The sequence below is a fragment of the Anolis carolinensis genome, chromosome 3 (genome assembly GCF_035594765.1).
Source record: "Anolis carolinensis isolate JA03-04 chromosome 3, rAnoCar3.1.pri, whole genome shotgun sequence".
Classification (NCBI taxonomy): domain Eukaryota; kingdom Metazoa; phylum Chordata; class Lepidosauria; order Squamata; family Dactyloidae; genus Anolis; species Anolis carolinensis.
Window position 1 is genome coordinate 263,378,590 of NC_085843.1, and position 24,515 is coordinate 263,403,104.

A 24,515-nucleotide genomic window follows, 5' to 3' on the forward strand; every position below is an offset into this window, starting at 1 on the left:
TTTTGTAATCTTTACAAAAATCCCTTAACATCCTATTACTAGAAAAAAAACCCTATAGGGCCATCTTTAATTAAATCTCAAATCCCTTCTATTTGAGACTGGAAAAAGCATGAAAAGTTTTTCTAAAACCAAAATATGTTATCTGGAAGTCATTCATCCAAAACAGTGAGACCCCCCTGCTCCAAAAAAAAAAGCCAAAAAGGCTATCAGGATTGACTCAACATCCATTCTCACTGCCAAATTGGTGACTATGACAGACTTTGAGAAAAGAAAAGAAAAGAAAAGAAAAGAAAAGAAAAGAAAAGAAAAGAAAAGAGAAAATCAGCCAACTGGACCTTTTGGATGTGGAGCATGTTTGCCCCAAATCAAATATTCACTTTATAAAACCTTTCCCCAAGTTTCCAAAATGTCAGGGGGTCTCTTCCAATATGACTTGCAACAACAACCCCTTTTTATAAGATTATTTACAAGGAACCAGTCTAGCAATTGTAGGGCAAAGTGGGCCCTGTAAATATTTCACAAAGTGCCAATGAACAGTTTTTTTTAAATAAAACTACTGTTCCAGATTTCCAAGCAGTTACCTAATTATATAAATGTTTGTTTTCACAGTTTCACAGATAGGACAATGATATTCTTGCTTCTCATACTAGACAGCGGGGCCGTTTAGGGGCAGCAAGCAAATTTAAACCCCTTTTCAGTAGAGTAATTTCTCCTATTGACCAAATAAATAGAGAGCCAAACTTCAGAAATTCCTTAGAGAGTATAGACGTTTTTGGAATCTCATCGACCACACCTTTCTAACATACAGGCCATTCTTTCACATTGTTTCTTCCTACAAAACTCTGGCATTTTACAAATTAAATAATAAAATAAATATAAAGGAAGCAAGAATGATGAATAACTATAACAAAGACAAGGTGACAACTAATACAACATACTCATTAAAAAGGTATATTTTTTACTATTTTACCATGAAAATACTACATATGACATAATGCACAGAGATTAAGAACAAGAGCATAACCAAATGTTAACATGTAGTAAAATTCCACTAATTTATAGTGTTCATTAGACATTACGAAAGTATGAGTGTAATGGATACTCATTCCGACTAAACAATTACACCGAGTTTGCATATTTTTGTACTACCATGCTAGTAAATATATAAATACGCAAAAATATTTAATGATATATGACTAAAAAGAAAAAGGAAAAAAATCACATTAATCAAAAGAAGATAATTTCTGAGGGGAAAGAGTTAAATGATTAAATAATAATTTATACAAAAGTCAGGTAGGATTAAATTGTTACAACAAAAAATATCTTTATTTGTTGAAGTTAACAATCTAACTAAACAGACTGTGGAGTTGATAATGCTACATTATAATTGCTACAAATGGTGGGGTCTATAATAACAACCTCTTTCATTCTCTGGGGTACTGAAAAAGGGTCCTCTCTTATGGTTTGTTTTCTGTAACTGGGGGCAGGGGAATATTAAAAGGCCTCAGTTCTTCCTGACTTCTGTTTCTGTGTCAAGAGTATTGCAATATGACCAATAGTGTCAAAGCAGGCAAAGAATCCCACAGAAAGTCAACCACAAGGCATGCGCCAATAATTCTGAGTTCAAGCACTGTTCTTTTAACCATCAACTAAGAATCTTTAAAACTAGGGACAATGAAGAGCAATTACATTTCATATAATACTTAAAATATTTGGCTTTGAATGTAATTTGGCTCTGAACGTAAACAGTTTTACTTTTTATATCTCTCATGAATGTTAAGAGCAATGGTAGTAGTGCAGTTGTGGGCTGTTTTTTTTTTTCATTTGAACAAAACATTAAATTAAATCTGTTTCCCAAAAATGCTTTGTAAAAGTGGAAAACTTTAATAGATGTTAGAACAAAGAAACAGTCAAGAAGCAGCAAAGATGTGGAAGCAAAAGAGTGCATGTTAGTGTATTTAATTAAATTATACTTCGTAACCAGTTGCATATGCTGCAGAAGGGTTAATGATATGTATATCTCCTGATGGCTCTCGAGGGAGCAATTCGCTGATTCAGCTCCATTACATCAGACACAATAAAAATGTCTGTGTTGACCAGAAAGCCAGGTCTGGTTCTCTTCAAACACTATCACACTGCTTATGTGACTCATTCTCTCTCTTCTCTCAGCACCATGATGGCTAATTCTTTTGCAGCTATTTATATTTAAGTAAATGGGAGCAGGAAAATGTATGGAGGTAAACCTCATAAATTATTCCTGCCAGCTGTAAAGAAATAGATAGTATCTGGCTTTAGCTACCGTTAACACTCCCCCCAACCTCTGCAGGGAACCCCATTTAAAAAAAATAGTAAATAAACTTTGCTATATTATATAATGCTGTATATTCAGTGAGGGACATGGTCAATTTGGAATAAGTAAATTTATAATCCAATAAATGACACCCCCTTCCCAAAAATCTTGTGGTTGTGATTTAAGAACTCAGAAAAACAGCTCTGCTGGCCTGTTTCAGAGTTAAACTAGTTTTGTGGCACCTTTAAGAGAAACAAACATATTTCAGCATAAACCTTCATGAACTACAGACCATGTATTTTGCTTCACAGTATTAACTGAAAATGATTAATAATAAACTTACTTAAGCTATAATTTTATTTTCTTCTTCTTTGGAAAAGTGGAGGGGAAAAATCTTGCCTTTTATATCTTAGTAGTATGTGACAGTGGTTAAAGAGTGTTTAAGATTAACTCATACTAAAGAAGAAGCATTTGAGGATGCTTTTACTTAGACTTTTTGGTATACTTTTAAGATTACGACTAAATGCAGATTTTATGGTTTCTCCTCAAAGACAGTGTTCTCTCCTCTCACCATTTGGTTAGGCTTAATGACTAGCTTCATGGAAAGTTCTGTGAAACTGAAAACTTGCTCACTATTTTGTGACATTTTAGAGAATGGCCATCCCCACTCAGACAAGCAAACCCATTGGCTGACCTTGAGCAAGTCACACACTTCAGCCTCAGAGGAAAGCAAAGGCAAACCTAACTAGAACAAATTTCCCCCCATGGTAGCTTTGTTTTAGGATTGCCGTAAATCGGAAACAACCTAAAGTCATAGCAACAATAAAGAGACTGCTGAAGTCAGCTTCTGAAAATTTTCTACTGAACTATTATCATCTTTGGCACTAGCATCTGGCACATTGGGGCCCAGAGGCACAATAGCTAGTCCTATAAAGACTGATATCTTGCCTGCTCCCACCGCAATTATCACTTCATACAATAAAATCTCTCCAAAGGAACAGTGGTTTTTGAATGTCATTAAGTTCATTTTCATCACTGTATGCAGAATATCTTCACGTGAGAGAAAACAGCAGCAGCCACATGAGGATGTCTTCCTTCCACTACTGACCATACTTTTTCCAAGCTCTCTTCCCAATGTCCACTATGTCTTGTGCTCCTGGAAGAGGTACTGCTGCAGTTACCTTTTTCCCTGTGCCAGAACTGCATATTGGCAGCACTGCATAAGTTAGGAATAAAGCAGTTATTTGGCCGCCACCAACTACATTGCTCCTTCTGAGTAAATCTGGAATTGAGTAAGAGGTTGGAAGCTGCCACAGGAGTATCTCAGAGCTCATGTGACTGAGAACACTTGGAGAGGTTTGACTGACACTGGGGCAGATTGTCCACATCCTCTTAACATCTGCAGCTGGATGCTTGCTTATTTTTTCTACTTTTGTTAGTCTCTAAAAAAAAATCTCAAAATATTATTTATGATTGTGTGGACTATAAACTATTGAAGAAAAAGAAGGACAAAGAAAGAGAGTTAATTTAAACAAAGCTCTATCCCTTTTAATAAAAGACTTAAATGCTTTATAATAACTAGCTGTATAATAATTAGCATAATTCCTTTTTTTCAAAATTCAAATGTTGTAACCTTTCTTTATATACACTGCACACTAACCCCTTAATAAATGTCTTTTTCTGCTTTTGGGTATTAACAACACTGTTCTTGTTTTGGATATGTGTGTTGTTTTGAATAGTTGCCAATAAGTTAATGTAATTTTTATCAATGCAAACTATTTATGCAGAAAGTTTGAATACAGACTTTTAGTGACAATTTTTTTTCAAAACAATTTCTGACTTCTGATTTTAAATTAAATTTAAATTTGCTTTTGCATTCTATATTTTTATAATTCCTATTAGTCTTTTAATTATGTATTACACTATCTCACACTTCCTTCAAAGATTTCAAAGTAATGAACGGGGCTTTTTCCTCCGTCTTTTATCTTGACAACAGTTCTGTGAGCATGGTTAGACCTTTATTGTTAATTGAGGTGTGAACTCAAGTCTCTTTAATCCAATGTAGCATCCAAGCTCCCAAAAATATATTCTTTAAACTATAGTTAATGTAGCATCTCAAAGACTGATAAGTTACAAATTCCACAATTTAATTGCAGGTTCATAATGTGAGCCAAGCTAGGTGGCAGGAGGTGATATACTGCTTCATCAGTAGAAACAAAAGGATATCTCCAAAGATTACATTTGTCAAACAGATGCCAAAATACAATCACTTGAAGAAGAACTGGAGTCATAGACTTTTCTGATACAAAAACCAACTTCTAGATGGTTGATTACTACCAGGATCTGACTATTGTTTCTTGTTGGTAATAGGCACAACTCTGGTCTAAAGCAAGTAGTATGTCTTGTTTTTATGGCCAGAAAACCTCACCCTGAAGAGTGCCAAAGAAGAATACCAAGAGTACATTTAAAAGGACAAACAGAGGTACAAGAAGCATAGTGAATATTTGTTTGAAACATGAGGACATCCAAGAGGGGGAATTGAATGTACAAAAGGGATGTGCAAGACAGGATGACTGGAGGTTGTAGAGCGAGAAGAGAGGCAAGATATACAAAGCAAAATACACAAAAAAGCAGAGATTTTCTGATACAGCAGAATTTAGGCCACGTTGCACCATGCATTATATCATACTGTTCAAGAAGCTGTCTCCAAGTTTCTAATCAGTTCATTCATAAAACTGTCAGCAGCCAGGTCCCACTGGTTCCAAAGGTCTTAGAGAGAGAGAGATGTGAGTGCAAGCATATATCAGCAGGAAGGGGAGAGGGATGTGAGCAAGAGAAAGAAGCATTTTAGTAGCTGAAGCCATAATGGGCAGCAAAAGATAGTGAGATGGGAATGATGAAAATAAGTATCTTATTTGTAGGATGTGACCTCAAGTAGGATACAGTGTGAAAATGCAGATTGTTTTCTTCAATTAAATGCAGCAAAAATTCTGTTTCTCTGCCCTATAGATTGCCGGCAAGATCAAATACCTACATATATTTCTGAAGCCCACCTGCCATCACAAAGGAGACATCAGAAAGCTTGGGGGAATTCCAAGATTTGCTGAACTACAAAAAAATTCCTAAAGAATGCAAAGAATAGCTTGCTTAGACTGGTAATGTTCAGTTGACTACAGTGAGGAGTCAGGAAAGGGGAAGGTTAGATAGAATTGAGTGAAATAGGTGAAATTTTGAACAAAACTGCTTCAAACTCCAACTCATGATTGCAGGTCTCAATTATACCAATGTTCTTTAAAAGTATAATAAAATTATTTTGAAAACGTGCTACCATACTTACATCTATGGTACAGCAGAAGCAACATAATGATGAATTTAATAACTATATCTACATTATAATCTTTTTTTTAAGTCAGTACATGAAGTACAGATTGTTTCAGCACTGTACAACATGTCATCCAGAAAAATTAGGCATTAAAATTTGTGTAAGCTTCACAACATATTAAATATATTAAAGCTTTAAAATTTAAAACTATCGCCCCCCCCCACATACACATACACACTTTTTTAGTTGACTACTAAAAATCATTTCAGAAGTAAAAAATAATTTAATGATGAACAGACCTTGAAGTTACAATTGAGAACAGATTTTCAGATTCAGAGGAAAATGCTGAATAATGATTTCTGAACTTCCTATTATCTGCATTTAGTGCCTGTTTCTAATTTTCTATATATGTGAAGATTGTTTAAAAATAAGAATTTGCAGGTCTTTTGTTGTTGCATGACTTTTATTTGAATGTCAACTTTGGCATGTCTTTTTAAAGGGCTGCTAGGGGCAGGAAGAAGGCGTACAATAATGCTTACAAAGCACATTAAACAGCACATGAGACATATACACACACACATTAAAATACTAAATCCTGATTCAGCACTTTCATGGAGAGGCAAGGAGCATGTGAGTATAACTGTACTCTACACTCGTGCCATTCAAAGTCCATAAGGAAAAGTAGTCCAAGTCAGAAATGGAAGAGGTACAAGAAGTTACCAGATCATGCCTCAGGGCTGAGGGATAGCGGGTAAAATGCCAAATTTGTCCTCTGAAGAGGCAAAAACTAAATACTTCTCAACTTCATACGAGCTTCTGAAACATGACCCTATTGAGGACTGCAGCCTGCCCAAACCATCTATCTATCTATTTCTTTATTTCATTTACCATATTTATATCCCACCCTTCTCACCCCACAGGGGACTCAGAGCAGCCTTACAAAAAGGCAACAATTTGATGTTGCATAATATACATACAATAAAATAGACAAATACAATAAAACTAACCAGTTAAAAATAACTCAACATTAAAACCAAAAAACAAATTAAAACCACATAAACCTAGATCGTAATCCGAAGCTATTTCAATTGTCGTTGCAGTATTCTGTATTTCTTTATTGCACTTTAAGTTACTGTCCAAAAGCTTGGTCCCAAAGTGTGATGTCTCATGGGCCTTGTAGTCCCGTTCCTAGTGCTATTGTGGCAGATGAGGAGGAAAATTTGGGATTTCCACCGGTTCAGCTTGAATCGGAGCCTCGCCACCTGGAGGATGTTTGTCCTCAGGAAGTTAACCAAACAAGCCTTGGGCAGAATTCTCCCCCGTTTTCCCGAAAGGACAATTATAATAGAGATAGAGGAGCGAGGGAGGCAAATCGCCGGAGCCTCAGAATCGCTGCCAGACAATTAGCTGATTAAGTCTGCTTCCCTTGGGAAATTCTAAGGAGTCATGCATCTGGACACAGTTTGGGTTTCACTTCTTGTTCTCCAGGGAAAGTGTTCTATTGGCGGGAAAACAAGATCCTATATAGGGGTTTTGCCGCAAGGGGAACCTTGCGGAGTCAATATGTTCAGCTTGTGGAGAGAGATCGTGTGTGGACTTCGTACCCCAGTTCCCTGTCCCTGGATCGAGTTTTCAGCCTTGTCTTGTTTCACGGATCAAGTTTCCAGCCTAGCCTTGTTTCACGGACTTCTTTGGACTCAGTTCATATTTCTCGTTGCCTCGTTTCAAGTTTGTTCTAGCCAAGATTCAAGCCTATTTTCCAGCCTTGTTGTCAAGCTACCTTGGACTCTAAAGACCCTGTCATTCCCCACACCATTGCTTGGCAAGGTGTGTGTTTCGGTCAAGTGGATTATAACTTTGGACTTTAATATCTTATAGTGGACAATATATTCCTGGACTATATTTGGCCTCATCTGAAAGGTCTGCTTCTGAACTATATTCTTCACTTGTTTTTATTGACTTTATATATTTCTTTAATAAAGATATTAGATAGATTCTGGTCTCTGCGCATGGTTATTGGTGCTCTGCAGCCTGGGTCCTGACAGTTTGACTCCGCCACCCTAAGCACCAATTAACCTAGGCCAGGATGTCTACAGGAACCGGGGCGGAAGCCCAACCACTCAGCTACACCATTTCCAAGGAAGAATTCGACAGAATCCGAGATACACTCCGTACGCAGGAGGGGGAAATACGGGGCTTGAAAGAACGCGGTGTCCGGCTCCCTGCCCTAGCGCTTCCAACCAAGTTTTCTGGAGAAGCCTCCAAGGTTCATGTTTTCCGTCGCCAGTGCCAGGCATACATAGAAGCCCGCCAAGCCGAGTTTCCCCAAGAAGAAGTCAAGGTGGCGTGGATTTACAGCCTCCTGGAAGGGCCAGCGGCCAATTGGGCGACGGCGCTATTTGATGCGGGTTCCATGCACCTAAGTTCCGCGCACAACTTTCTGAATCACCTTAGAGCGACATGGGGGATCGAGGACAACGAGGAGGCGGCCGGCCATAAACTCCGGCGTCTCTTCCAAGGGGACAGACCGTTGTCCCAGTACATAGCCGAGTTCCGGGTGCTGGCTCAGAACACCGGCTGGAACGATATAGCCCTCAGAGGTCAGTTTCGTGAGGATCTCAACATCGAGATGCAGGAAGAAATCTCTAAGGTGGATCCTCCAGATTCCCTTGAGAGACTTATCAATCATTGTTTACGAGCCGAAGTCCTGCTTGCCAACAAAAAACAGTGGCTCCGAGGCCAGAGTGGAAGGGCCGGAGTGAAACCTCCCGCTTCCGCCAGTATTCAGCCACGTCCAGTGTGGAGACCCCCACCACCAGCCCCAAACCCCAGGGGAAACGAGGAGGAGCCGATGCAGTTGGGCAATGTGCGCCCCAGACTAGATGTTGCCAAAAAGGCCCGCCGCCAACGTTTAAACCTCTGTTGGTACTGCGGGAACGGGGGCCACTTCACCAGAGAATGTCCAGCCAAAAGAAAGCCCGCCGCTCGCCTGGCGGCGGCGTCCTCCGCAGAGACAGAGACGGCCGAGGCAGCTGGAGCAAAGCCGGCGGGGGAAGCCAGCGACCGGGCGTAGAGAGGCTCGCCAACCCGGTCAAAAACCCCACTCAAGAGCCGCAAACCGGGGTCCTATTTCTCCTAGTGGTCACGCTGTGGTCAGTGAAAAAAGGACCCGTCATGATCCATGCCATGATAGACTCAGGGGCAACAAACAACTTCATCGATAGAGAGTATGCCGACTCTCTAGGATTACAATATCATGATTTCAAGAATGCCCGGGTGGTGCAGGCCATAGATGGCCGTCCCCTAAAGACAGGTCCAGTAAGCCAATGGACTGAACCCACCAGGATGTGGATAAGGGAACACATGGAAGAAATTTCCTTCTTCGTTACCGAGGTTCCCCACTTCCCTGTGATTTTGGGGATCCCATGGCTGACACTCCACGACCCAAACATTTCCTGGTCCAACAGAGAACTACAGTTTGCCTCAAGATATTGCCAAAACCATTGTCTAGTAGCCAAGGTCTGTCATGCCACGGACGCTGAGTCCATCATCACCTTGCCCAAGAAATATTCGGACTTTTGGGATGTCTTCAATGAAAAGGAAGCCGAGAAACTACCCCCACATAGACCCTATGACTGTGCCATTGACTTGGTGGAGGGGGCCCCGATTCCGCGAGGACACCTCTACTCCCTGACTGAACCAGAGCAAGAAGCTCTCAGGGAGTTTATAGAGTCAAACCTTCGCAAGGGGTTCATCAGACCCTCTCAATCCCCAACTGCTTCCCCAGTGATGTTTGTGAAAAAGAAGTCAGGGGACCTACGCTTGGTTGTGGACTATAGAGCATTGAACAATATCACGAAACGGAACCGCTACCCTTGCCTTTGATCTCAGACCTATTAGACCGGCTCCGAGGGGCCAAGGTTTACACCAAGCTGGATCTCCGGGGGGCTTACAATCTAGTTCCCATCAGAGAAGGGGACGAATGGAAAACCGCCTTCCAGACCAAATTCGGATTATTTGAGTCCCTGGTCATGAATTACGGATTATCCGGAGCTCCCGGAACATTCCAGCATTTTGTCAACAATATCTTCCAGGATTATCTAGATCGGTTCTTGATCATATATTTGGACGATTTTTTGGTGTTTTCTAGATCACAATTAGAACATGAGCAACACGTCAGAATGGTGCTACAACGATTGCGAGATCATGGACTATATGCCAAGTTAGAAAAATGCGCCTTTGATCTACAAGAGGTAGATTTCCTGGGATACCGCGTCTCGCCACTAGGGCTCTCCATGGACCCAGCAAAGGTTTCAGCAGTATTGGAATGGCAGGCGCCAACCAACAAGAAGGAAGTGCAATGCTTCTTGGGGTTCGCGAACTACTACCGCAAATTCATCCCAGACTTCGCCCGCTGGTCTGACCCAATCACCAGCTGCATCCGTGGGAAACAGCCTTTCCGCTGGACGGAGCAAGCAGAGAAAGGGTTCCAGCAACTAAAGAAGTTATTCACGACCCAGCCAATTCTACAGCACCCTGATCCTAAAACCCCTTTTGTTGTGCAGGCTGACGCCTCTGATGTGGCAATTGGGGCTATACTCATGCAACCAGTGGGAGAACATCTTCACCCTTGTGCCTATTACTCCCGTCAACTAACAGCCCCAGAGAGAAATTACACTATTTGGGAGAAAGAACTTTTGGCCATAAAGGCAGCCTTTGAAAATTGGAGACATTGGTTAGAAGGGGCCAAATTTCTCATTGAGGTTCATACTGATCATCGAAATTTGGAACACCTAAGGACCGCACGAAAGCTAAATCAAAGGCAACAGCGCTGGGCTTTATTCTTTGAACGTTTTGACTTCCAGATCCATTATGTAACCCCGGCTCAGACCAAGCAGGCAGATGCTCTATCACGGAAACCAGAGTATGCTGCAGGACGCAGAGAGACCTTCGAATCTCAATTGCTGCAGCCCGAAAACTTTGCCACGCTCACAGTGGGAAACACCAAATCCACTCCAACTGAACCAACTCCTTCTAACCCAGAACCCCTTTGCGCTCTAGAAATTAGAGCCAGTCAGCAGGCAGATGCCTGGGCTCAAGAACAGATTCGCCAAGGACTACGTTTCCCTTTCTCACTTAAGGATGGGCTACTATGCTACAGGAATCGTGTTTACATCCCTCCAGGTCCAGGCAGAGAAAAGGCACTTCATCTGTGTCATGACTGCAAGCCAGCAGGGCATTTTGGACTTTTCAAAACCATGCACTTGATCCTACGGGATTTCTGGTGGCCCAAGATCCGCAAGGATGTGGAGAAATATGTCAATACCTGCCCGGTATGCCAGCGTTCCAAGACAAGAAGGGAGAAGCCGACAGGGCTACTGCATCCCCTTCCTACTCCATCTCGCCCATGGGAGATAATTTCCGCGGATTTTATCACTGACCTACCACCCTCCCTTGGATTCACCACGATCCTAGTGGTGGTGGACCTTTTTACCAAGTTGGCCCATTTCATTCCCTGCGATGGTCTCCCCACAGCCAAAGAGACTGCAGATTTATTCCTTCAGCATGTTTTCCGACTACATGGATTGCCCAAGAGTTTAGTCACTGACCGTGGATCTCAATTCACCTCTCGTTTCTGGAAAGCACTACAGAAACTATTGGGCATAGACTCTCGTTTATCTTCAGCTCATCATCCCCAAACGGATGGGCAAACTGAGCGCACCAATGCCACTTTGGAACAATACCTTCGCTGTTATGTAAACTACCAGCAGGACAATTGGGCTTCCCTGTTACCTCTATCAGAATTTGCTTACAACAATGGTGTCCAGGCTTCAACTAAAGAAACCCCATTCTTTGCAAACTACGGCTTCCATCCACGTTTCTTCCCTTCTGTCATTGAATCTTCAGAAGTCCCTGCAGCGGAGGACTGGTTGCAAGAACTTACAGCGGTGCAACAACTCTTGCACCAACAACTGGATCAAGCCAAGGAGGACTATAAACGCCACGCTGACGGCCATCGCCAGCCAGGCCCCGAGATCAAGGTAGGAGATCGGGTTCTATTGTCCACTCGCTTTTTGCCCTCCCACCGTCCTTGCCGGAAGTTAGATGCCCGTTTCATTGGTCCCTACCCAGTGGTGGCGCAACTTAACCCCGTGACTTTCAAACTACAACTCCCGCGCTCCATGCGCATTCATCCGGTGTTTCATCGTTCCCTACTCCTTCCGGCGGATGGGGTACGCCCTGATGTGGACCGATCGGCCCCTGCCCCTGTTTTGGTGGACGGGGAGGAGGAATTCGAAGTTCAGGACATTTTGGATTCTCGCTTTCATCGCCGCCGCCTTCAGTATCTCATTGACTGGGTGGGGTTTGGGCCCGAAGAACGCTCTTGGGAAGACGCTTCCACGGTCCATGCCCCCGACTTAGTTCATCGCTTTCATCAGGCCTACCCCGCCAAGCCGCGGCGCCGCAACTCGAGAAGAGCGGCCATGTTGGAGAGGGGCCTTGAGGAGGGGGATAGTGTGATGTCTCATGGGCCTTGTAGTCCCGTTCCTAGTGCTATTGTGGCAGATGAGGAGGAAAATTTGGGATTTCCACCGGTTCAGCTTGAATCGGAGCCTCGCCACCTGGAGGATGTTTGTCCTCAGGAAGTTAACCAAACAAGCCTTGGGCAGAATTCTCCCCCGTTTTCCCGAAAGGACAATTATAATAGAGATAGAGGAGCGAGGGAGGCAAATCGCCGGAGCCTCAGAATCGCTGCCAGACAATTAGCTGATTAAGTCTGCTTCCCTTGGGAAATTCTAAGGAGTCATGCATCTGGACACAGTTTGGGTTTCACTTCTTGTTCTCCAGGGAAAGTGTTCTATTGGCGGGAAAACAAGATCCTATATAGGGGTTTTGCCGCAAGGGGAACCTTGCGGAGTCAATTTGTTCAGCTTGTGGAGAGAGATCGTGTGTGGACTTCGTACCCCAGTTCCCTGTTCCTGGATCGAGTTTTCAGCCTTGTCTTGTTTCACGGATCAAGTTTCCAGCCTAGCCTTGTTTCACGGACTTCTTTGGACTCAGTTCATATTTCTCGTTGCCTCGTTTCAAGTTTGTTCTAGCCAAGATTCAAGCCTATTTTCCAGCCTTGTTGTCAAGCTACCTTGGACTCTAAAGACCCTGTCATTCCCCACACCATTGCTTGGCAAGGTGTGTGTTTCGGTCAAGTGGATTATAACTTTGGACTTTAATATCTTATATTGGACAATATATTCCTGGACTATATTTGGCTTCATCTGAAAGGTCTGCTTCTGAACTATATTCTTCACTTGTTTTTATTGACTTTATATATTTCTTTAATAAAGATATTAGATAGATTCTGGTCTCTGCGCATGGTTATTGGTGCTCTGCAGCCTGGGTCCTGACACAAAGCCAGGTTTTGACTTTTTGTTTCTGAAGGTCAGGAGCTGATCTAATATCCCTGGAGAGGGAGTTCCATAGGCAAGGGACCACCACCGAGAAGGCTCTGTCTCTCATCCCCACCAACCACACCTGTGAAGGAGGTGGAATCAAGAGCAGGACAGCCCCAGAAGATCTTAACCTCCAAGGTGGATAATAGAAGGAGATGCATTTGGACAGGTAAGCTGGGCCGGAACCGTTTAGGGCCGTTGTAGGCTAAAGCTAGCACTTTGAATTGTGCTCGGTAGCTGACTGGCAGCCAGTGGAGCTGACGTAATGCGGCGTTGTATGCTCCCTGTATGCCGTCCCAGTGAGAAATCTGGCTACCACCTGTTGGGACACTTGAAGCTTCTGAACAGCCTTCAAAGGCAACTGCAAGTAGAGAACGTTGCAGTAGTCTATTCAGGAAGTAACGAGAGCATGGACCATAGTGGCCAATCTATATCAGCACATATCAGAACAGATTATGTATTAGATAGACATTTCCATTTGTGGATCAAGCACCTTAGCCTACAGAATCAGGCCCTTGGATTTGCTTGAAAAGAGACATCTTCCTACCTATCACTACTCCAAGCATATTCAAAAAAAGCAGGAAAATGATGCATCTGCTTTGAAACTAACAAGTAACTACAGCAAATATCTCTGCATGAAATATAGGGTTTTGTCTCACAAATGAAGTAAATCACAATTACATCTAGATAAAAGCACCTTTTGTTGGGGCTAACTGCATGAGACCATAGCTCTTTTGTTGTTGTCTAATAGAAGATGCTTTAAAAGCTATTCTTTTTACTAATAAAAAACCATTATTGACTTTTCCTGCTTCTATCACGCTATGATTTCCTTTGTTAAAGTTTAGTGAGCACCTGCTTTTTCTGGGAGATCCAGTCCATTTCCAAGTCTCTGTTGTTACAATGGTAGAGCAATACATTCTCCCTCTCTCAATCTCTCTCTCTCTCTAAGACACACAGACACTATATATGTGCTGCTGTAGGATTGGGGAACATAGGATTGAGATGGAAGAGAAATACAAAAGAGCACAGGAGTTCTTTGCTTTTACTTTCTTCTTGTCACCTTTCATGCACAAATAGTGTCTGAGTTCCATTCCTCAATGGCATGACTGCAAAAAAATGGGAGGAAGAAGGGTGCATAGAGGAGACTCCACTGGGGAGAGCCTTCAACTGACATTTGATTAGTGCTGCATTGACATGGGAGGCAGCTTGATTGTGCTCTTGCCTCCTTCTCAGAAAAATAGCACCAATGATCATGTTGTGGAGGTAGTGGGTAGGCAGCCTGAGTGTGATATGATTTGGGTAATAATGGATGCTATAACTTTGGAATAGGTTTGAAGTTGCACAAGGAAAAACAGCAATCTCAATTGTATAGCATTTTTACAGACAATGCAATTGTAGCAGGAGAGGGGGCTGTTTGACAAAGCTCACAGTCTCAGAGTTTACAACAACTATAAATATGTCCCAAAGCTCTTAAACAGAATTCTGAAAATAAAATACCATGACAAAAAGTATTGAAACTGACATGAAGAGGACACAAACTAATCTGACGACAGGATGAATGAAAAAAGTAATTGTTAAATGGTGTACCTCGGTAGATTGATTATATCAGAATACAACAAAAGGGGAGTAATGTAGAGCTTTTTATTTAAAACTTTAAGATATAAATTAGAAAAGACAAGATAAAATGATTGCAAATGTTTACTATTCCACTTTACCATTGAAGTACGGAAACAGCTACATCAAAACCACCTAACTTTGACACAATTTCCTTAAACTGAGAATGTTAAAACATATAAGTTTTTGAAAACTAATCTTTTGGAGAAAAAAGTCATTTGCATACCAATCAGACTGTCTGAAAAGCTGGTATCATTGTTCTTCAATCAGTGAATATCATTTGAACTATTTACTGTGCTATTAGTAAAGTGTGCGACAGAATCTTTTTTAGAGTTACTTACCCCTGTTTTATCACACAGCCGTAAAGTATGAAAGGATCCTACTGCAAATAACTCCCCATCCAGAGACCAAGCAACAGAAGTGATAGGATATTCATGTGACTGAGAACTATACAACAGACGACCATAGCTATCCCACACCTATAAAAAAATGTAAGTACCATCTTAAAGTCATCCTAGCTATTTTCTGAGCACAGCCTATGATTCAGATTACAAAATACATTAGTCTAACACAGATTAATGAAATATTCCAATCTTCACTCTAGTCTTCCCCACTCCTGTGCTCCATTCAGTGCAATAGCTTGATATAAAGGTGGGTAGTTTCCATAGATCTGGGGGCCACTACACATCCTCCAAATCACACACAAGTTACTGAATCATGTTGCTGTTGTTGTGGATTTTGCCCATGGTAACAAAAGAAAGACTGTTGCTTTGAAATCATAATTCTCTTACTTTAAATAAGATATGCAACTTGTTCACACCCTTGGTCCTCCAGTTGTTTTGGATTTCAACTCCTTGAAATCCCAGCCAGTTTATCAGCTGTTAAGAATTGTGGTTGCCCAAATCACCAAAACACCTAGAGGGCCAAAGCTTGGGAACTACTGTTTTATAGCCATAAAAAAGACAGAGAGAATAAATGCAAATGATGGGGTGCATCTTGCATGCTATGGCTTAGTGAATAATATCATATAGAAGTGAGGTGGAAGAGTTAATCCTTTACAACTGCAACCACCTGGAATACTGTGTCCATATCTGGGCACCACAGTAGTAGGGAGATATTGACAAGCTGGAACATATCTAGAGGAGGGCAACTAAAATTATTAAAAATTGGGAGACCATGCCCTGTGAGGTGTGGCTTAAAGAGCTCACTATGTTTAGATAGCAGAAGAGAAGGTTGAGAGGAGCCATGTATAAATAATATGTGAAAGGATGTCATAAGGAAGAGGTAGCAGGCTTGTTTTCTGCAGCCCTGGAGATTAGGACTTGGGGCAATGGGTTCCAATTACAGGAAAGGTGATTCCAATTAAACATTAGGAAGAACTTCCTGACTGTAAGAACTGTTAAACAGTGGAACTCTCTGCCTTGGAGTGTGGTGGAAGCTCCTTCTTTGGAGGCTTTTAAGCAAAGGCTGGATGGCTATCCGTTGGGGTACTTTGTGCTTTTCCTGCATGGCAAAGGATTGAACTAGATGGCCCATGCAGTTTCTTCCAACTCTATGATTCTAACTGTAATGGGAATTGCAGAGTGGATCCTGCGTGCTTTCCCAAGAATATTCACCCATCAGACAACTTGCTATGGCAGCTTAGCATAACAATTCTGAAGACAAAGGGATCCTGCTTAACTAACTCAGGCAAACTGATAAAATTATGAAGCATTTCCTTTGTTATTTGTACAGAACTAAACACAATACTATTTTTCTCCACAGATCATCCAAAAAAGGATTTAGTTTTATTTTCTAAAAGTAACCTTTACAGTATTGCCTTTGTTGTTGTTGTCTTCAAGTAGTTTCTGACTTATGGTGACTCTAAGATAGTCTTAACACAGGGTTTTCTTGGCAAGATGTGTACAGATGGGGTTTGCCTTTGTCTTCCTCTGGGGCTGAGAGAATGTGACTTCCCCACGGTCACACAGTGGGTTTCCATGTCCATGTGGTCTCTAAAATTATACTAAACACTGGTCTCTAAAATTATAGTCCAATGCTCAAACCAATATACCATGCTGGCTCTCAAATGAGACTTTAGAACAGGGTCTCCAAACTAAGGCCACATGTGGCCCATTGAAGCCATTTATCCGGCCCCTGTAGAAGCGGCTCCCTCCTCCTCTGCCGAGGAAGGCGCATGCAGCACAAGGGAGGAGGGAAAGGCACGCACCTTTTCCGTGCCTTCCAAAGCTTTGGTTGTTTATAATGGTATTTTAATTATTAAATTAATTATTAATTATTAAGGGATGCTTTGCTATTGCTTTTGGTGCACAAAGGCAGAAGGGGGTTGGACTAAATGGCCCAAGGGGTCTCTTCCTGCCCTCTGTATTATTATTATTATTGACACAACGACGTTGTATGACACAGCAAACAAGATAGATATGCTGGATTTCGTTTCACAAAACCACAAGTCGAACACTTCCCAAGTGTCTAGGACTGTGTGATGTATTTTCGGATGATGCGTGCAGATCCCAGCAGGGTGGCCTTTTGCAGTTATTATTATTATTATTATTATTATATTATTATTATTATTATTATTATTATTATTATTATTTATTGACACAAAAACACAGAATAACACAGCAAATGAGATATAGACATTGGATTTCGTATCACAAATTCACAAGTCGAACACTTCCCAATTGTTTAGGGCTGTGTGATGTATTATTATTAATAATAACAACATTGAGGCTGGGTGGCCATCTGTCAGGGGTGCTTTGCTTGTACTTTTGATGCACAAAGGCATCTTCCAGCTCTCTTTATTATTTTTATGATGATGATGATGATTAACATTGAGACTGTATTTGTTCCCGTTTTGTTTGTTTACTTCAAAATAAGATATGTGCAGTGTGCATAGGAATTTGTTCATAGTTTTTTTAAAACTATGGTCCGGCCCTCCAGCAGGCTGAGGGACCGTGAACTGGCCCCCTGCTTAAAAAGTTTGGGGACCCTTGCTTTAGAACATTTATTTTAAAATCCTAAAACTGTTCTAACTCATATAAATAGGAATATCCTGCAGGTTCAATTTCATTATCCTGTAAGCAATAAGGGCTTTTCAACAACAGAAAGGAATACTCAGGGATTTTTTAAAAATATATATAAAGTTAATTTTATGGGGATCCCATTTCAGTCCTATGAAGACAGACTACAAAAAAAAATCTTTTGAGCTAATCCTGTTGATCCCAAGGTATAATAGAGAATATGATTCATATGCAGAACAAACTAATCTTAGTTCTTGGAATCTCCACTGAAAGAATCACATAGCAGATGGTGCAAAAGAACTCCATCTTAAGACTCCAGAGTATCTGGAGATATAACACTGGGATGAGCATGCAATAGTGAACAAATAGTGAGACCTTGTGCAAGGCAACTTGATGGTTTTGAACATTAGCAGTTCACCTCTACTGATTTTAATGGAACTAGTGTGGTGTACAGTGGGGAAAAAGTATTTAGTCAGATACCAATTGTACAAGTTCTCCCACTTAAAAAGATGAGAGAGGCCTGTAATTGACATCATAGGTAGACCTCAACTATGAGAGACAACATGAGAAAACACATCCAGAAAATCACATTGTCTGATTTTTCACGAATGTATTTGCAAATTATCATGGAAAATAAGTATTTGGTCCATAACAGAAGTTCATCTCAATACTTTGTTATATATCCTTTATTGGCTATTACAGAGGTCAAACGTTTTCTGTAAGTCCTCACAAGGTTGGAACACACTGTTGCTGGTATGTTGGCCCATTCCTCCATGCAGATCTCCTCAAGAGCAGTCTTGGGGCTGTCGCTGGGCAACACAGACTTTCAATTCCCGCCAAAGGTTTTCTATAGGGTTGAGATCTGGAGACTGGTTAGGCCACTCCAGGACCTTGAAATACTTCTTACGAAGTCACTCCTTCGTTGCCCTGGTGGTGCGCTTGGGATCATTGTCTTGCTGAAAGACCCAGCCACGTTTTATCTTCAATGCCCTTACTGATGGAAGGAGCTTTGCACTCAAAATCTCTCGATACATGGCCCCATTCATTCTTTCATACATATGGATCAGTCACCCTGGTCCCTTTGCAGAGAAACAGCCCCAAAGCATGATGTTGCCACTCCCATGCTTCACAGTAGGTATGGTGTTATCTGAATGCAACTCAGCATTATTTCTCCAAACACGACGAGTTGTGTTTCTGCCAAACAGTTCTACTTTGGTTTTATCTGACCATATGACATTCTCCCAATACTCTTCTGGATCATCCAAATGCTCTCTAGCAAACTTCAGTCGGGCCCGGACATGTACTGGCTTAAGCAGGGGGACACGTCTGGCACTGCAGGATCTGAGTGCCTGGTGGCGTAGTGTGTTACTGATGGTAGCCTTTGTTGCGTTGGTCCCAGCTCTCTGCAGGTCATTCACTAGGTTCCCCCGTGTGGTACTGGGATTTTTGGTCACTGTTTTTGTGATCATTTTGACCCCACGGGGTGAGATCTTGTGTGGAGCCCCAGATCGAGGGAGATTATCAGTGGTCTTGTATCTCTTCCATTTTCTAATTATTGCTCCCACAGTTGATTTCTTCACACCAAGCTGCTTGCCTATTGCAGATTCAGTCTTCCCGGTCTGGTGCAGGGCTACAATTTTGTTTCTGGTGTCCTTCGACAGTTCTTTGGTCTTCACCATAGTGGAGTTTGGAGTGTGACTACTTGAGGTTGTGGACAGGTGTCTTTTATACTGATAACAAGTTCAAATAGGTGACCAAATGAGTGGAGGCCAGAGGAGCCTCTTCAAGAAGTAGTTACAGGTCTGTGAGACACAGAAATTTTGCTTGTTTGTAGGTGACCAAATACTTATTTTCCACCATAATTTGCAAATAAATTCGTGAAAAATCAGACAATGTGATTTTCTGGATGTGTTTTCTCATGTTGTCTCTCATAGTTGAGGTCTACCTATGATGTCAATTACAGGCCTCTCTCATCTTTTTAAGTGGGAGAACTTGTACAATTGATATCTGACTAAATACTCCCCCCCACACACACTGTATATACTGATCTGATTTCAGTGAAATAATATGGCTAGCTTCCATGCAAAATAAAATCTCGGGAGATTTCTATTCAAAACTTTATGCAGTCTTAACAATTTGCAGTTCAATATATAGAAAACTAGTTTGGTGCTTACTTTAGTGTCTTATGTTAGCCTTCTTCTACAAAATTCATTTTACTTTGGTACACTGGAATCTGAGATGCATCTCTCACGGGATTTTCTTGGCAAGATTTGTTCAGAAGGTGGGTGCCTTTCCCTTCCTCTGAGACTGAGAGACTGTGCCCAAGGTCACCCCATGGGTTTCTACAGTCAAGATGACATTCAAATCCACAGTCCAACCCTCAAACTACTACACCATACTGGGTCTCATTTTGTCAAGTATTTAGTCTTCAATCAAGCTTGTTGTTATATAATGAAGAATTCAAATAGCTAATAACATATTATAAGACTTGAAATTTCCATACCTTGTATTTACAGTCTTCACCAGCTGACAGAACAAGATCATTAACAGAATTCCAATCAACTTTTAGAATAATTCCATCATGGGCTTTCCACTGAGGAAGGAAGCAGTAATAGAACATTGAAATCAATTTCTGCACTAAAAGCAATGCATAATCTATGGCCAAATCCAACAGTTATTCACTCCTGGTAAGTCTGATATTTAACTCTATATAGTTCCTATGCAATTATGATCACAGGATTACATGAAAAGAATGTGAATCCGTTCCACTGGAAATAGTAAGTATCTTGATCCCATTATTCTAGCATGTACACTCTTTGGTCAAACATTAAGATCCGCATAACAATGTACTTTATCTGTACTGGTTGGATACACTTTCTCTTGCATGTTTTTCAATTGAGATATGATAAGGTACGCTATCCAGGTTTGTTTGTTGGGTAAATATGCCTTAACAGTATGACAGATATGTTATTGGATATTACCTGCAGAATTTTAGCATTTGGCTGAAGTGGTTTGATAATAAGCTGCTTTCCAGATGTGTAAAGAATCTTTTCAGAATCTGGTCCCCATGCTACAGAATATATTGGTGTCCCTGTAGAATGCAACAGAAAAAATGAGAGAGGAAAGAAGTTGCAATACATTTGTTACAAAGTAATATTTATAGTACAATCTATTGATATTTGGAGTATAATCTACTCTAGAGTTAGAGGATGATCTAATATTGACACCTGATCTGTATTTTTATTAAGAAAATCATAAATACTTAAAAATTGATGGAAATAACAGTAAAAGACATAAGCTGTTGTCAAACACAGAGACTTATAGAACACTGTCTGCAACGTATAGGGCGTTTCAAGTCTGCAGGCTGCTAAATGTATTTCTAGGAAAGATTAATTAGAGATTTAGTATTGTTAAAGAATAATGCTTAAAACCTAGCTATATATTACATATAACATCTTTCCCCTAGAAATTTACTAGATCTTAATATTCCACCTTTTTCTTTCCCTGTATGCCACTAAAAGCTATATTGCTGGTTTAAAACCTTCAAAACTACATATGCTGCATGCCTCATATATCAGTTACATTATGGTTTTCTTCTTACTTTGACAACAGCAACACTGAAAATAACATCCGTCCTCAAGATGCTACCAGTGTGGATACTTAAAGACATGAAGTGCATACTGCTTTAATCATTATGGAGACTTTTATATCTAAAACAAATGCTAAATCTTTGCATTATTGCTGGCATAATGATGCGATTTTAAAGTTTAAATGGCTGGAGCTAACTCCCTGTTCAGCAGAAAGTTGGATTTGATGGGTTGCCAGAAGACACAGATCACAATATACATAGCATGGGGAAATAATGTGGTCTAAAGGCATAATAAGGGCATGGGCAAAGACAAATATGAAAAAAAAAATAATATATTGCCTTAACATGCCTGTGGAGGATAGCCAGCAATAATTATACTGATAGGGTCAAAATAAAAAATTAAGATTTACCGGGCAAACTAATAAAGAAACAACAGCAGAACAATAAATGAAAGGTACAGTGAGGGCAAAATGCCATATGATGATCTAAGATGATGAATAACCTTCTATTTTAGTTTCTGGTACAGCATTTTTGATCATGAATACATCTTCATTTTTCTGTCCAGTAAACAGAGAAGGCAGAGATGAATGAATCAATTCCTTTCCAATGAAAAATCTCAAATAAATACACCAACATTGGAAGAACTGCAGGAACTTTCCATCTGAACTGGAATTTGGTGGACAAGGTTAAGCCTTTAATGGAATATTAGATTACAACATATACTCTGTTTCACTGGTGGCTTATGTTGTTTAAAAAAAAACAAAACCAAAACCAGCAGGCCAAGAGGTCCAAGCAGAAAAGCCTACTGAGCTAGCATCTGGACTCCAGGTGACACCAACATCAGTTACCTAAGATAGCATCTCAGCTGCACTCACTGCAAGTGGCCTATTAAAGGTGAAGGAAAGTGCACTAAATTTAATGCTGATGTACCTAAGAGTTTAGGAGCATACATATGCATTCAAGTAAGCAGGAAGAACAAAGAGAGGTATTATCTCTGCTATTCCCAAGTTTCTTGCTTCAAAAATCCAGATCAGACCTGATAATTCTAACAAACCCTAAGGGCTACTGCATGACCAAAAGCCAAGTGAATATCGAAATTGTTAAGATTCATTTGTTATTGCATAATTCACACACAGCAGTAAACACAAGAATGTACAAAAGCAGAATCACAGCTCCCAAATACGTTAGTCTCACATGTACTAAACAGCTGAGACAAGTGTGGACTGCTAAATACAGATACAATCAGAGATATCTAACAGAACTGCTTCATCAGTAGAATTTGGAGGGAAGTGATCCTTCTTCACAATAGCAGTCTTCCCTGCATTTTCAAAATACCAAAGAGATTAAGGAAATGGTGGTATACAAATATATTTTGTGTTTGACACCTAGCAAGTTCCTGATTAAAACTACTCCCTCATCCCAAATCCCTTATAAACTGTGTTCCTACTCATGAAACAATGTTCTGTATAGCTTTTCTTCTGCTTCTCATAAGCTTTTTAAATTGTATCACCATTAGGGAAGCTATGAAATACAAGTATTGAAAAATGTCCCTATAAACTATGTTTTAACATTAGAAAAGGGGAGTGGAAGATCTAGAAGAAAAGAATGGAGGGTGTCTTTAAACAATTTGCTAGGTAATATGGTAAAATCCTACTTGTTGAAAATGTTTATTCTTGTCATATATTAGCTATCTGTATAGACTGGCATAAAAGATCTGTATGCACGCCTTCAAATATTTCATTAAAATATCAGCAAAATAGTGGCTTTTTAATAAAAGAAGTTGCCCTTGAAATTTTGCATCTTTTCATATACAGTATAAGCAGAAAATACTAAACTTTGATATATTTTTTAATACTGTGAGACTTGTCTGCTGAAAAGACATTAAAATATGTCTCATTAACATTTCAACAGCACTGTGTGCGTGCTACCTGTGCTGCAAATAAATAAATAAAATTGCAGATGCTACAACTTCCTCAAATTAATGTATTACTTCAATAAATATTAGATTGCTGTAATGCAATATTTTCAATTAGATCAAAAGGAACGAGTTACAACAATCAAACACTTTTTCCAAATAAAAGTATTTCCTGAACTAGACTCTAATAAATGCACCAGTGAAATTTCAAGCTCTGAAAATTAAATTTAAAATAGTAGTATCACCTTTATTTGCCCTGCTACCTTTTCAGCACTCCTTTATTTTGCCTATGTATTCTACCTCCCTGCAAGCCTATTTAAACTACTAGAAAGATCACTGTGGGGTTAAGGTAGCTTTCTCACCGATTGTTTGATGTGAACTAGGCCTATTGTGTCTTTCAGTCAAGGGAACAACCCCATGGTTTTGTCCTTCAGGCAGGAAAGAATTGTGATAGGATAAATTAAATTGAAGTTGAAGCAGAGAGCCATGAGGGTGAAATCCTTTTAAGAAGTTTGGGATGATTACTCCAAAAAAAAAAAAAAAAAACTGTAACAGAATAGGATATTGTGTGTGTGTATGTGTGTGTATTGCGGCTCCTTTCCAACTAGGCTTATGTTAGCTGCTGGAAGATCAAAACTGACTGCTGATCAGAGCCAGCTGCTTATTCACATCCAAGGGCTTTCATCTTTTTGGTTGGTGAGGTATATAAAATAGAATTAGCTACTGGTAGTGGATCACCAGCAGGAGAATTGACCTGTAAAACACAGAAGCATCACACCTTTTTGAGATGGAGACTGAACAGAGAGTTTGACTGAGAAATAAAGTTTTATGAAACAGTTTCTCACAAATTGCATATTGTCAAGGACAGAACGCCACAAGATTCAAAGTAACAGAGTTTATTAGATTACAGAACTCAAAAATGCCCGTAAAAACACAAGGGCCAGGCAATTTTTGCCTTTAGGAGCAAAAAGGGGACAAAAGTAAATGTTCAAAAGATAAACCGGATTAAACCGGAGTTTAATCCGGGTAAAAACAAACTGCTTGCTTCAGCCTAGGTATTAACAGAACGAAAGCCAAGGAACAAAAGATACAAAGAATGCAACTAATTGGCAGCAGATTCCTCTCTGCTGCCAGCACTGTGCTTAGAGTAACTTGCGTCGCTCCCACACACACACAGTAGACAGGATCTCCAACACGAGCAATTCAGCCAAGGATTGTAGAAGTAGAGTAGACCAGTTCCGTTCCGTAGATCAAAGCCAGAAGCAGACGTTTGTAGTTTTTCCAAGTCCAAGAAGGGGGGAAGACAAGCCGTGGTCA

The 24,515-nt window shown here is 40.5% G+C and overlaps 1 protein-coding gene across 4 annotated transcripts in view; it reads right to left on the bottom strand.

Annotated features, from left to right (window-relative positions):
* Nucleotides 1-24,515, bottom strand: part of ift80 (intraflagellar transport 80) — a 97,793-nt gene that overhangs the window by 38,872 nt on the left and 34,406 nt on the right. For 3 of the 4 annotated variants that reach the window (XR_010005028.1, XM_062977511.1, XM_062977510.1), the window contains exons 6-8: nucleotides 20,676-20,785; nucleotides 20,198-20,287; nucleotides 15,016-15,153 (exon numbers count right to left, since the gene is read on the bottom strand). Coding sequence is in view for 3 of the 4 variants with exons in the window: in XM_062977511.1 (XP_062833581.1) it covers nucleotides 15,016-15,153; nucleotides 20,198-20,287; nucleotides 20,676-20,785 (338 nt within the window). In the remaining variant the exon portion in view is untranslated. The remainder of the gene's footprint in view (nucleotides 1-15,015; nucleotides 15,154-20,197; nucleotides 20,288-20,675; nucleotides 20,786-24,515) is intronic. The other variant, XM_062977512.1, reaches the window with a different exon arrangement.